Source organism: Mixophyes fleayi, chromosome 4 (assembly GCF_038048845.1).
Source record: "Mixophyes fleayi isolate aMixFle1 chromosome 4, aMixFle1.hap1, whole genome shotgun sequence".
In the NCBI taxonomy this organism is placed as follows: Eukaryota; Metazoa; Chordata; class Amphibia; order Anura; family Limnodynastidae; genus Mixophyes; species Mixophyes fleayi.
The window spans coordinates 7,711,129-7,726,609 of NC_134405.1; the positions used below are offsets into that span (position 1 = coordinate 7,711,129).

Genomic DNA, 15,481 nt, shown 5'->3' on the forward strand with positions numbered 1-15,481 from the left:
TTTTTCTGTAAAATTAATTTGATTTTTTAAATTAGGTTCTGTGATATCTATCATTATGGCTTAATTTAGATGAATATCATTAATAATCTGCCATAACAAATTAATTTACTTAAATATTTTGTTATGTTTTATTTTTAACAATTCATTTTAGTTATGTCAGTGTTACTATTGATATTCAGAACATACCTTTCTGCTCTCACTCTCTGTCTAGATAATAGATTAATCCTAAACAATAGGTCCATTTGTTGACATAACAGGATGTCAGACTGCGCTGATCTAATTAGAATGTGAGATGTTACCACCTGCCAAGGTCTAATTAGAATTTTCCTTTGTAGTAAGTAGGAATGTTTATACCTCATTTACATATCAGTGAGATTTACATGAGAGACCTGGAGACAAACAGTCTGAGAACCTTCTGGACATCCCGGGAACTATTGAAGAGAGATGGGGAGGAATGACTATAAATAGGCAGTATCAGCCCAGTGTTAGTGAGTTGGTGGCTGGAGAGCTGGAAGGAGGGAACAGTAAGAATGATCAGGAGGGAAAGAGATAGAAGGAGAAATCTTCAGAGTAAGGTAATTATATTATACATAAGAATATACTGATATATACAGAATTACAATTATTAGCGTTCTCTACTGTACATTGTATAATCTGTACTTTGTATTATCCATTAGTAAAAGTGTTATTGCAAGACAAAGCTGGGAAAACATGTGTTGAACTTTATATATCCTGATGATACACTGTACATTATATGTATCTGCTTTCTCCTATGGTTCTGGTGTAGCTAGATATAGAAAAACCTCTTTTGTATGAGTAAAACTTTTTTGAAGAGAACTTTCAGCGAATTGTTTGAAGAAGACAACAGATATTGATTAGAGCACATCACTGTTTATTTAAAATTGTTTAATAATAATTCATTGTTTGGTGCTTTTTCTTGTGTGATACTTTGTAGATATACCTGAAGCAGTTGTCTAAGGAAAGAGCAGCCTCCTGTATGGTGTTAATTTATTTGTTTTGATTTTTATTTGTTTATTACTATTATTTTGTAATCAGTTAGCGCCACAAAGTTTATTCTTGTGAAGATATATAGATATGTACTCAGTAGTCACTTTATTAAATACATATTTCTAGTACTGCGTACTACCCCCCTTTAGGTTGCTGCCGCATGAATTACTGATTATATATTTACATTACTGAAAAGTGTCTAATTTTAATTTTTAATACTTTATTACTTCTTTAGTGTACTTGTTGTGAAACACCTACATCTAAAGATGTAAACTGTTAAATAATAGTGAGTATGTGGGGAGTCTATTTAGTACAGATAGGCCTTCACATATTTAATTTAAGTATGTATGATTCTGTATCGCTGTACACAAAAATAAAAACAATGATCAATGTCTGAGTCATAGTTGTTAGTGTATAAAACATTTTTGTATTCTGTATCCAATATAACACTACTATTGTTCCAGTAGTTTCATTAATGTAATGATTAGGCTGCTAAATCTTAACACTCTTTTTGCTTACAGGTGAATTAATGAGCAGTATTCCCATTAATAACAGAAGACATATTGGAAAGGTCCTTGTTCTCTGAGCATCTGAGTGTTCCAAAAACTCACCTACAAGTCATTTATACTACAGTGATCAATTCTTACAGTAGCTAACTTCAAATTTGAAAAGGAGAAACTATCTACAATTAATTTGTTGTAAAACACATGATGGATCTAATAGGAGAGAAGCCCTATCTGTGCTCTGAATGTGACAAAACATTTTCATGTAAATCAAAGCTTATTCGCCATCACAGGATTCACACAGGAGAGAAACCATTTAAATGCTCTGAATGTAGCAAATGTTTTACCCACCTGTCAACTCTTGTTGTACAAGAGAGGACTCACACAGAAGAGAAGTCATTTAAATGCTCTGAATGTAGCAAGTGTTTTAGCCACAGGGCAAATCTTGTACAACATCAGATGATTCACACAGGAGAGAAACAATTTAAGTGTTCTGAATGTAGCGAATGTTTTACCCGGAAGTCAACTCTTGTAAGACATCAGATGATTCACACAGGAGAGAAACCGTTTAATTGCTCTGAGTGTAGCAAATGTTTTACCCAGAAATCAAAGCTTATCGTACATCAGAGGACTCACACAGGAGAGAAACCATTTAAATGCTCTGCTTGTAGCAAATGTTTTACCTTGAAATCAAAGCTTATTGTACATCACATGATTCACGCAGGAGAGAAACCATTTAAATGCTCTGAATGTAGCAAATGTTTCACCCAAAAATCAAATCTTGTTAGACATCAGAAGATTCACACAGGATATAAACCATAAAAGACTAGAGCAGTCTGGTTATTGGACTTGGGGACATCTTTTCACCTGGCATGGATTTCCTAATATGAGCTAGAGCTCTATACTACTAGTGGTAGACAATGACGATGTGGCAGCTCTTGCTGAGCACTGTAATATACTGCTGTTTTGCTCATGCAGGTGCTGGGACTAGTATAAGAAAGAAGTTTCTAACTAGTAGAGAGTTCCAGCAGCTCTTCTCAGTACTGTGATTACTTCTATGACAGACAGAGCTATAAGTACTGAACATTTCTACAATAACCCTGTACACTGCCCTGTTTCACATTACATGTTTCCCTCTTGGTCTATGTTATATATAACATAATCTTTCATAATCTCCATAATCTTTCTCTCATACCATTCTATTACTGTCTTTTCTATGTCTGTTATGACAACTATATACTCAGAAAGGGTTGTGTAGTAAATGTTAAATGTAAAATGGATAGCAGTCAGCTTGTTGCGGACAGATCTGGCATTCCAGAGGGCACAGGAGAAGGGGGGAGAGGAGAGGGGGGAGATGGGGATGAGGTTAACAAGATGAGCAACGTGCGGGGGAGGGCGGGGAGGGGTGGGAGAGGTAGGGCGGGGGGAGAGTATGGGTATGGGGTGAGAGCGGGGAGGCATAGTGGGGAGAGAGTAACAGAGCAGCGAGATAATGGGGACAATGAGAAACAGGTAAGAACAATGGCAGGAAAACAATGACAAGGTGGAAGACAATAACGAATTAGGGCGTGGAAGAACAGTACAGTGAGGTAAAAGGACGATGAGAACAGGTAAGAATAATGACAGAACAGTAAGATAATGAGGACAGCGGATAAGATAGTGAGGAGAGCAGGAAAGAATAATAGCAGCGAGACAATAGCAAGATGGAGGACAATAACCAATTAGGGCGTGGAAGGCATGGAACGACAGAGAGAGAGATGATGAGGACAATGGAAATAGGCAAGAATAATTAACAGTTAAAAGGTAGTTAGTGGTAAGTATAAAATCAGTAGAAACAAAATAATGGCATATAAAATAATCAGGTAGAATAGTAACAGGTACCAATCGAGTCCAAGCTGCAGGCAACGGAGATGATCCAAGGGGGTGAAGGAGAGTCACTGTGAGAAAGACGGTTCAGTGGAGCAAAGTAGTGAGATGATACCTAGAGTTGCTTGGGAGCAGGACGAAGACGAGGTCCAAGCTGAGGGGGAGAGGCAGAGTCACAGTTCCAGGGAGCTGAGGGGGTGAGGCAGAGTCACAGTTCCAGGGAGCTGAGGGGGTGAGGAAAAGTCACAGTTCCAGGGAGCTGAGGGGGTGAGGCAGAGTCACAGTTCCAGGGAGCTGAGGGGGTGAGGCAGAGTCACAGTTCCAGGGAGCTGAGGGGGTGAGGCAGAGTCACAGTTCCAGGGAGCTGAGGGGTGAGGCAGAGTCACAGTTCCAGGGAGCTGAGGGGGTGAGGCAGAGTCACAGTTCCAGGGAGCTGAGGGGGTGAGGCAGAGTCACCGTTCCAGGCAGCTGAGGCAGAGTCACAGTTCCAGGGAGCTGAGGCAGAGTCCAGGGAGTTCCAGATCCAGGGAGAAGTTGTGGCGAGTTAGGAGGCTTCAAGTGAGGAGCAGGACATCAGATGAGATGAGGGGGGAGCAGGAGCATGGAGGAGGCATTAGTGGGAGACAGGAGAGGAGCCACGGCAGGAGATTGGTGGACGTCAGGAGAGGAGAGCAGGCAGGATCAACGTAGGTCAGGAGCCCCGTGGTGGGCCTGGCGTGGATGATGGGGGGAACGGCACTTAAGAACGGAACGGCAACTACTGAAACACTCACAACACACTCACACACAAGTAACAGAGACAAAGGACTAGACAAATACAATAAATACAAGACAGAAATTAAATCAGAAAATAAAGGCACAATACTGTAAAAGAACACAGGACTACTTACACTCTAATCAGAAATCGCAGCACGAGACCGCTCAAAAACAACTCTCACAATCCTAAATCCTCCAAGCTCCTATCTCTTTTCTCCTCAAAACCCTATCAAAGAAAAAGTGGCAGGCAAGTGATTTATATAAGGGCTTGTGATGTCAAATCTCCTGACTTTGAAAGTAGCTAATAGTAAAAGGCCATGATACAGGTGCTTTTTTCAAAAAACCCGCCATCACACGTCACTAACAGAGAACAGCTCAGAATACCTGATAGATGACATGGTTTAGGGGCAAAGATAGTATTAAAGTAATTCTATCGTTTTCAAATACGCATTACATAGGCGATTGTATTATGTTTCTAATGCACAAAGTGATTTATTTTAGCAGATGTAACAAGTTAACAGTTCAATGTATTATTATAATACAGTACAGTACAGCCAATACCAAAAAGATACATACATACCGCTGTGATGCGCTGCGCTAACCACGGGCACCAGTGAACAGTGATTCACCCTTGAATACTGTGATCAGTGAAGACTGAGGCTGGTGGGGGTGCAGCTATGATTATATATACAGTCAGTGTTACACAGTGAACAATAGAGATGACGTAGCTTGCTTCTATAGGTCCAGACAAGGGTGGTTCCAGAGAAAACAGGTCATAGGCTAGTTCAGGCTAAGGAATCCAAAGGTGGGGGTCGTCTCTCCAGGGGATGTGCTCCAGTTACAATGAGTTAATTAGCATTTCACATTCTGATATCAATTTGGCTATTTATTCCATAACATCAATAACTAGAGTATGCAATATGCGAACTCTTCGGCGATGGAACCGGACAGCTGCTGATGAATAGGGGATTAGTATGATATCAGACATGACACATTTCCCATAACCTGAACCTTAGATAACACTAAAGTGTACATATAATCATAGTATATAAACTAATAATAAACCAAATACTGTCTGCTCATAAATCACTTTGGAATGTAATCTATAAATATATATATGAAACTAAATGTTATAGTGCGTGTGCGTGCGTGCATATTTTACCGTGCGATTGCACCATGCCACGCGTTATGTGCCGTACGGATCGCAATCGCACGGCAAAACAATATTAACCAATATACTTTCGTTCATCCAATTATACGACTTCGACAATAGAAGAACATGAGGCTCTCTGTACTAGTGTTTTCCTTATTATTTTCTAAGTGAGCCCAGTGTTTTGCAGGAAATCCAGGTGACATAACTAATTTCTGACTTTTAGCTTTATCATGACAATAACAAATACAGGTCAGGTAAAATTTAACATATACAGTGTACAGTACAACGACCTTGGGGTATATTTTCATTTTCAATGCATGAGACAGAGAAAACATCAAGTATCCATATTCAGCATTACACAAAGTGACTCTGCAAATAAACTGGTTACCAAACAATAAGAATTTCCCTGTGACTGTTCAATCTGGTCTCTGTGTCTTCAATATTTCCAGTTACCCCATAGCATTTATAATTTTCACCCATGTAACATTGTTTACGACAGTGAGTAGAACGACAAAATAATTAACAAAACCTACTTGCCCGACAGTTAATAAATGCAGACGGACCTTCATAATGACAAAAGAAGTCCCCGACAGTCTGATGAGAAAACACGACCACCAGTAATGCCGGCAGGGTGTTTTGACATCATTTAGAATGGCGCCCAAGATATCACCACTTTTAAAGCGTCAATGCCGATTGTCATGAAAGGTAAGTGTTAGGGTAATGTAATCTAATGTGCGTTTTTTTAAAAACAGACGTCCATCGGGTATGCGCACATCCATATACAACAAGGAGCGGATGTAAAGATACGTGTGTTGATGAATACGGGTCTATGTGCGCTCTGCTCTAACAGACAATACACTGCGGGATACATCCCATACATATGTGGAATATCAAGTTCCAAAACAACGCACAGAAAAAAAAGATGTAATTGATGTGACCTGTTAATAATATAGTTATTAATGACAAAACATTACAGATTAGAAATCTGCTGCCATCCTGGTAAATGACAGGAGATTTTTTATCAAGAATGTCTAGGTACATTTTTCCATTCATCCTTCCTTCAACCATATGTAGTATGCCAGTACCGTGTGCAGAAAAACAGCCCCACACCACGATGTTCCCACCTCCAAACGTCACCGTTGGTATGGTGTTTATGGGGTGATGTGCAGCGCCATTTCTCCACCAATCATGGTGTGTATTACGACATCCAAAGAGTTCAATTTTGCTCTCATCTGACCACACTATATTCTCCCAGTATTTCACAGGCTTTTCCAAATGTTGTGCAGCAAACTTTATACCAAGCTTCAACATGTTTTTTCTTCAGCAAAGGAGTCTTGCATGGTGAGCGTGCATACAGACCATGGCGGTTGAGTGCATTACTTATTGTTTTCTTTGAATTCATTGCTAAATCCAGGTCTTTCTGAAGCTCTCCGCAAGTGGTCCTTGGTTCTTGGAGAACCCTTCTGATAATTTTTTTCATTCCTCTATCAGATATCTTGCGAGGTGCACCTGGTAGTGGCTGGTTTATGATGAATGATGTTCTGTCCACTTCCGGATTATGGCCCCAATAGTGATCACTGGAACATTCAGCAGTTTAGAGATCCATCTGTAACCAATGCAATCGGTATGTTTTGCAACAATAAGGTAGCAAATGTATTGAGAGAGCTCTTTGCTTTTACCCATCATAAGATGTTTCTTGTGTGACACCTTCGTAATGAGACACTTTTTTATAGGCCATCAGTTTTGGCTGAACCAGCTGGCAGGATTGCTTTCTAATTACTAATAGATTTCAGTTGGTGTCTTGGCTTTCCATGCCATTTTGCACCTCCCTTTCTTCATGTCTTCAATACTTTTTCCCTGTGTCATTTTACATTATTGCAGAAATCTTAATTTATGGACATCAATGGTTTGATTTTTTTTGCATGTGTGGATTGCAAGGGTTGCTGCTGACATGTGGTGTAAATTTCATTACAATAGCCCCATTAAATATATAATTACTGAGAAAAATGTTGATGTGTTCAATACTTATTTCACCCGCTGTATTTGATCATGCACCATCTAATGTCTGAGAAATACACAGACGAAACGCGTTGAGCACTAGCGATTCTATTGTGGGACTATTTATTCTTTGTTTCTTGATCAGGAGCGCACACTGTGACTTAGCTTCTATTAGATGTAACAGCTGAACCAGACAGAAGTTATCATTCGCTGATGGATGTCACAAAGAAATCCAGATAAGCATTTTATACTTGTTCTTATGTAAGTGTGATACTTATTTTCAGTGCAATAAATCTGCTGAATTTACAGTGTTACACTATGATGGTTTTTCTTTCTACCTATTCTGTGTACTGCTGAGATGTCTCAGCAGCATCTATAGAGATCACAGCTATACAAGAAGTGCCTTTATCGGAGTTATCATGGGATGTTTGGAGAAATTGCTCATTATACAGATAAGCGCTAAAGATTGTTTATTTGGTACGCATTTGCCGTATTGGAAAGGATATCCTTGGGATTGCATGAACGCTCTGCTCACGATTTGCCATATATGTTCACATTTGCACTATATCTTTTGTGAGACTGTCACGTCCACCTATATATGATAGTGAACTTCCTTTAATATTTTCATCTATATGTATCTCTCAGTACTGTTAACACAAACAATACTACACCATTTTGGCGCCCTATCCCATGTGCTTATTTATATATATATATATATATATATATATATATATATATAAAAATACATACACACATATATATATATATATATATATATATATATATATATAAGAAGAACATACATACATTTATATATATATATATATGTCATTTTAAGCCAAAACACTGGTAATTGAAGGGTTTTAGATCTCAACGTTACTCACCTTTATACTGACTGTCTCCTTACAATCTTGGATTCTATGAATGATTGACATTGCTAAGTTAGCTGTTCAAGCCTGTTCTCTGAATCCTTCTGTTATTAACTTATCTGATATATTATCCTAACTGCTAATTCTAATCATTGCATACATCAATATTTGAATCATGTTCCTTAGGGTGCTATCACCTGTTTTTTAACAAGTGAAAAGGAGTTTTCTATTGTGTAAAATTAATTTGATTGTTTTAAATTAGGTTCTGTGATTTCTATCATTCTGACTGAATTTAGATGTTATGCCATAACAAATTAATTTACTTATATATTCTGTGATAGTTTATTCTTAGCAATTCATTTTAGTTATGTCAGTGTTACAGTTGATATTCAGAACATACCTTTCTGCTCTCACTCCCTGTCTGGATAATAGGGGAATCCTAAACAATAGGTCCATTTGTTGACATAACAGGATGTCAGAGACTGCGCTGATCTAATTAGAATGTGAGATGTTGCCACCTGCCAAGGTCTAATTAGAATTTTCCTTTGTTGTAAGTGGGAATGTTTATACCTCATTTACATATCAATGAGATTTACATGAGAGACCTGGAGACAAACAGTCTGAGAACCTTCTGGTCACCCTGGGAACTATTGAAGAGAGATGGGGAGGAATGACTATAAATAGGCAGTATCAGCCCAGTGTTAGTGAGTTGGTGGCTGGAGAGCTAGAAGGATGGAGCAGTAAGAATGATCTGGAAGGAAAGAGAGAGAAGAAGAAATCTTTAAAGTAAGGTAATTATATTATACATAATAATGTACTGATATTTACAGAATTACAATTATTAGCATTCACTACTGTGCATTGTAAATTCTGTACTTTGTATTATCTATTAGTAAAAGTGTTATTGCAAGACAAAGCTGGGAAAACATGTGTTGAACTTTATATATCCTGATGATACATTGTACATTATATGTATCTGCTTTCCCCTATGGTTCTGGTGTAGCTAGATATAGAAAAACCTCTTTTGTAGTGTATTCTCCCATAATCGTATAAACTAAATTTGGTTGAACAATTAAGATTAAGGTCCAAATATTCTCATGAGCCAATAATTGTATATATGATAATGAATTTTGTGTGGCAATAATTATATCAATAAAAAATGATATGTATGTATTATAAATACTGTATGTATTAGAATCACACAATGAAAAGTGTCAAAATCTGTGCCATGATTCTCTATCTTTTTTGTGAGTAGAACTTTTTGGAATATATTCTTTAGCCAAATAATTGAAGAAGACAACAGATATCTCAGATACGATTTATATCTAATTTCTTTTGATATATGGATATTGATTAGAGCACATCATTGTTTATTTCAATTTGTTTGATAACACTACACTGTTTGGTGCTTTTGTGTGTGATGCTTTGTAGATATACCTGGAACAGGTGTCTAAGGAAAGAGCAGCCTCCTGTATGGTGTTAATTTATTTGATTTGTATTTGTCTATCACTTAATATTGGGTAATCAGTTAGTGCCACAAAGTTTATTCTTGTGAATATATATATATATATATATATATATATATATATAGATATGCACTCAGTGGTCACTTTATTAGATACACCTTTCTAGTACTGGGTAGGTCCCCCCTTTAGGTTGCTGCCTCATGATTTACTGACTATATATTACATTACTCCAGAGTGTCTAATTTTTAACACTTGTTCTTCTTTAGTGTACTTGTTGTGAATTTTATTCACTGGAAAAACACCTACATCTAAAGATGTAAATTGTTAAATACTAGTGAGTCTGTGGGGAGTGTATTTAGTACAGATAGGACTTCACAGTTTTCATTTAAGCATGTATGTTTCTGTATCGCTGTACACAAAAATAAAAACAATGGTCAATGACTGATTCATAGTTGTTAGTGTAAAAAACATTTTTGTATTCCGTATCCAATATAACATTACTATTATTCCAGTAGTTTCATTAATGTAATGATTAGGCTGCTAAATGTTAACATTATTTTTGCTTACAGGTGAATTAATTAGCAGGATTCCCATTAATAACAGAAGACATCTTGGGAAGGTCCTTGTTCTCTGAGCATCTCTGTGTTCCAAAAAATTCACCTACAAGTCATATATACTACAGTGATCAATTCTTCTTTATAGCAGCTAACTTCATTTCTGAATGGGAGAAACTCTCTACAACTAATTTGTTGTCAAACACATGATGAATCTAAAAGGAGAGAATCCCTATCTGTGCTCTGAATGTGACAAAACATTTTCATGTAAGTCAAAACTGATTACACATCAGAGGACTCACACAGGAGACAAACCATTTAATTGCTCTGAGTGTAGCAAATGTTATACCCAGAAATCAAAGCTTATTGTACATCAGAGGATTCACACAGGAGAGAAACCATTTAAATGTTCTGAGTGTAGCAAGTGTTTTAACCAGAAGTCAGTTCTTGTAAGACATCAGTTGACTCACACAGGAGAGAAACCATTTAAATGTTCTGAGTGTAGCAAGTGCTTTAATGTGAAATCAAAGCTGGTCGAACATCAGAGGATTCACACAGGAGAGAAACCATTTAAATGTTCTGAGTGTATTAAATGTTTTACTCAGAGATCAACTCTTCTAAAACATCAGATGATTCACACAGGAGAGAAACCATTTAAATGCTCTGAATGTAGCCAGTGTTTTTTCCACAAGTCAAATCTTGTTGTACATGAGATGATCCACACAGGAGAGAAACCATTTAAATGTTCTGAGTGTAGTAAATGTTTTACTCAGAGGTCAACTCTTCTAAAACATCAGATGACTCACACAGGACAGAAACCATTTAAATGGTCTGAATGTAAAGACCACAGTGAGCGTTAGTGATTGATGAGCTCGAAAAATTAATACACTTGCCAACTAGTATATTTCTGACTCGTTTCGTCGCCTCTTTCGGGCGGTTTCATCAGAGGTTGATGAAACCACCCCCCAAAGAGACTGATCTAATGTGAGCTAATTGAATATCTTTAGTGAGTTTGGATGTCTGTATTTTGCAATTTGCCTTTAGAAAATGTCACTTGCCTACACTAGGATCTATATATTCATCATCATCATCATCATCATTTATTTATATAGCGCCAACATATTCCGTAGCGCTTTACAATTGGGGACAAACGTAATAAACTAATAAACAAACTGGGTAAAACAGACAAAGAGGTGAGAAGGCCCTGCTCGCAAGCTTACAATCTATGGGACAATGGGAGATTGACACATGAGGTTAAGTATACATTTTGCATCTTGGCCCAGCCAGACTGCAAAGGTAGGGTGACTCATAAGCTAAATGATCCTGTCACACAACAATGTTATTCCGGGGGTAGTTGTCTTGTGTGAAATTGTGTAACAGGCTAAAGGTAGTGAGGTTAAGATGGTGGTTGAGGAATATTATACGCTTGTCTGAATAGGTAGGTTTTCAGAGAACACTTGAAAGTTTGTAGAACAGAGGAGAGTCTTATTGTGCGAGGGAGAGAGTTCCATAGAGTGGGTGCAGCCCGAAAAAAGTCCTGTAACCGGGAATGGGAGGATGTAATGAGGGTGGATGAGAGACGCAGATCTTTTGCAGAACGGAGTTGCCGAGTTGGGAGATATTTTGAGACAAGAGAGGAGATGTATGTTGGTGCAGCTTTGTTGATGGCCTTGTAGGTTAGTAAAAGTATTTTATATTGGATTCGGTAGAAGACAGGCAGCCAGTGTAGAGACATACAGAGTGATTCAACAGAGGAATAGCTATTTGCAAGGAAAATCAGTCTTGCCGAAGCATGTAAAATAGATTTTAGGGGTTTGAGTCTGTTTTTGGGAAGACCAGTAAGGAGGGAATTGCAATAGTCAATGCGGGAGATGATTAGTGCATGAATTAAGGTTTTAGCAGTGTCTTGTGTGAGATATGTGCGGATTCTGGAAATGTTCTTTAGATGTATGTAACATGATTTAGATATAGAGTCAATGTGGGGAACAAAGGATAGGCGTGAATCAAGGATTACACCTAGGCAGCGAGCTTGTGGGGTGGGATTTATGGTCATGTTATCAACAGAGATAGAAATGTCAGGTATGCTCTTGTTGGCGGGTGGGAATATTATTAACTCTGTTTTAGAAAGATTAAGTTTGAGTTGACGAGAGGCCATCCAAGATGAAATGGCAGAAAGACAGTCAGTTACACGGGACAACACAGATGTCGAGATATCAGGAGAGGATAGATAGATTTGGGTATCATCCGCATAGAGATGATACTGAAAGCCAAAGGAACTTATTAGATTTCCAAGAGAAGCGGTATAGATAGAGAACAGCAGAGGACCTAGCACCGAGCCTTGTGGTACTCCAACTGATAGGGGAACCGGAGCAGAGGTGGCTCCAGAGAAATTAACAGTGAAAGAGCGATTAGAGAGGTAAGATGAGAACCAGGATAGAACTGTGTCTTGAAGACCTAGGGATTGCAGCGTTTGTATGAGAAGAGAGTGGTCAACTGTGTCAAATGCAGCCGAGAGATCAAGGAGAATTAGGAGAGAGTAATGGCGTTCAGTCTTAGCAGTGATCAGATCATTAACAACCTTGGTCAGCGCAGTCTCTGTGGAGTGTTGAGAACGAAAGCCAGACTGAAGAGGATCCAACAGGTTGTTTGCGGAAAGAAAGCGTGTGAGGCGAGTGTAGGCAAGTCTCTCTTGAAGCTTGGAGGGGCAAGGGAGCTGAGAGATGGGACGGTAATTTGAGAGAGAGTTTGGGTCGGAGTTTTGTTTTTTTAGAATAGGAGTAATCACTGCATGCTTGTATAGTGATGGAAAGATGCCAGTAGAGAGTGAGAGATTACAGATTTGAGTTAGAGGTGAAATGAGCACAGAAGACAGGGATCTACCAATTTGCGAGGGAATAGGATCAAGAGGACAGGAGGTAGAGTAGGAAGATAAGAAGAGCGTAGAAATTTCCTCTTCATTTGTGGGGTCAAATGAAGAAAGGGTGTCAGAGGGTAGTGGGAAGGAAATGAGCTGATGGCTTGTTGAGGAAGAGGATACCATTTCTAGTCTGATCTTGTCAATCTTGTCCTTGAAGTAGGAAGCAAGATCCTGAGCACTGATAGTAGATGGAGGGTTCGGGGTGGGAGGATTGAGAAGATGATTAAATGTATTGAAAAGGCGTTTGGGGTTAGAAGCCTGAGCATAGATAAGAGATTGAAAGTATGTTTGTTTTGCAGTGTCCAGAGCATTTCGATAGGAGTGGTAGACAGAAGTATATGTGAAGAAGTCATTAGAGCTTCGAGATTTACGCCAGTGACGTTCTGCTTTACGGGACAGTTTTTGAAGATTTCGTGTTGCTTTGGTGTGCCACGGTTGACATCGAAGTCGACGTGTAGTATGAAGTGTCGCTGGAGCCACTTGATCAAGGGCCGTTGCTAAGGTTAGGTGAAAATGAGGTACTGCCATCTCAGGGGATGAGAATGTAGAGATAGGGGAGAGAAGGTGTTGGAGAGAGGTGGAAAATTGTTGAAGATTAATAGAATTAAGATTTCTACGAGTATGAGGAGGCTTGGTTGAGTCAGACAGTAGAGAGGTTAGAGCAGTGGGGGTGAGAGTGTAGCTGATAAGGTGATGATCCGAGAGGGGGAAGGGTGTATTAATAAAATTAGAAACTGAGCATAGTCTAGAGAAAACAAGATCAAGGCAGTGGCCATCCTTATGAGTAGATGATTCAATCCACTGGGAGAGGTCAAGTGAGGATGTTAGAGAGAGTAGTTTGGAAGCAGCTTTGGAAGGTGGGTTATCAATGGGGATGTTGAAGTCACCCATGATGATGGTGGGGATGTCTGAAGATAAGAAGTGAGGGAGCCATGCAGAGAAATCCTCAATAAATTGTTGGTGTGCTCCAGGGGGACGATAGATCACCGCAACACGTAGGGAGAATGGATTAAAAATGCGAATAGCATGTACTTCAAAAGATGTGAACGTGAGTGATGGGACATTTGGTAGAACTGTGTATGTGCACTGTGGGGAGAGAAGTAGTCCAACCCCACCTCCTTGTCTGCCTTCAGGTCTGGAGGTGTGGGTGAGATGGAGGCCACCATGTGAAAGTGCTGCAGGTGAGGCAGTGTCTGATTGCATAAGCCATGTTTCTGTTATTGCCAGAAGGTTGAGGTTTTTTGAGAGGAAGAGATCATGAACGGAGGTAAGTTTGTTACAAACAGAGCGTGCATTCCAAAGGGCACAATTAAAGGACTTGGGAAGAGAGGGGAGACAGGTGATGTGTTTGAGGTTTGCTATAGAACGGTAGTGTTCTGATGTATGTGTGTGTGAGGAGTGTGGGGGACCTGGATTAGGTGATATATCACCAGCTAATAGAAGCAGAGTGAGCGAAAGATAGGCAAGGGGATTGTAAGATGTGTGGCCTTTTATTTTCTGGCGACAGGTGGAGGCTGTACTTGTTAGAGATAATAAATAGGACAACAGTTCATGGGTGTTAAATAGAGGTGAGTGGAGTAATGCAGGTGCAATATGAACAAATTTGTGTGTTGGTGGAGGGGTGAAAGATGACACAGTCCTAAAGATCATGCCATGAAATGAGACTAAGAAAAGCAATTTGTGAAACATTGTGATAAAAGGGGTAAAAGCAAAAAGCAAGGGTATTTTAAGAATTACCTCTTAGCAGTATTCCATATAAATAGACAAGTAGTGCAGAAATAGGCTGTGGCAGATGTTGCTTATTGATGGGAGTAAAAGCAAGTCAAATGTAGTCCAATGTTTGTCTAACTGTGCATTTTCGTCCACTTTGTGAGAAAATCCCACTTAGTGCAGAAATCACACACGTCTAACCCCACATACGTCTCCCCATAGAATGAAGCTAAGATGTAGTCAGTCTAATTTAGGAATACACTACAGATGTGCTAATTGGTCAGCTAATCAAAGGAAAAGAAAACATTTGTGGGAAAGGATAGAGGCCAGATACCTATCATAAATTAGGCAGCAATAAAAGACTGTGCCAACCTAAGTTTAAACAGATAACAGTTTCCTATAACATACTTAAACACAGATTGCAGGGATGAAATTCACAGAATAATGATCAGAGCAGTAGTAGTAGCAGCATGGATGAACATACTTAAACACAGATTGCAGGGATGAAATTCACAGAATAATGATCAGAGCAGTAGTAGTAGCAGCATGGATGAACATACTTAAACACAGATTGCAGGGATGAAATTCACAGAATAATGATCAGAGCAGTAGTAGTAGCAGCATGGATGAACATACTTAAACACAGATTGCAGGGATGAAATTCACAGAATAATGATCAGA

The 15,481-nt window shown here is 38.9% G+C and overlaps 1 protein-coding gene across 1 annotated transcript in view; it reads left to right on the forward strand.

Moving 5' to 3' along the window:
• Positions 1 to 15,481, forward strand: part of LOC142149622 (uncharacterized) — a 276,122-nt gene that overhangs the window by 55,972 nt on the left and 204,669 nt on the right. Inside the window, 3 exon segments of the mRNA XM_075204945.1 lie at positions 1,732 to 2,330; positions 7,569 to 7,761; positions 10,396 to 11,010. Coding sequence (XP_075061046.1) covers positions 1,732 to 2,330; positions 7,569 to 7,761; positions 10,396 to 11,010 — 1,407 coding nt within the window.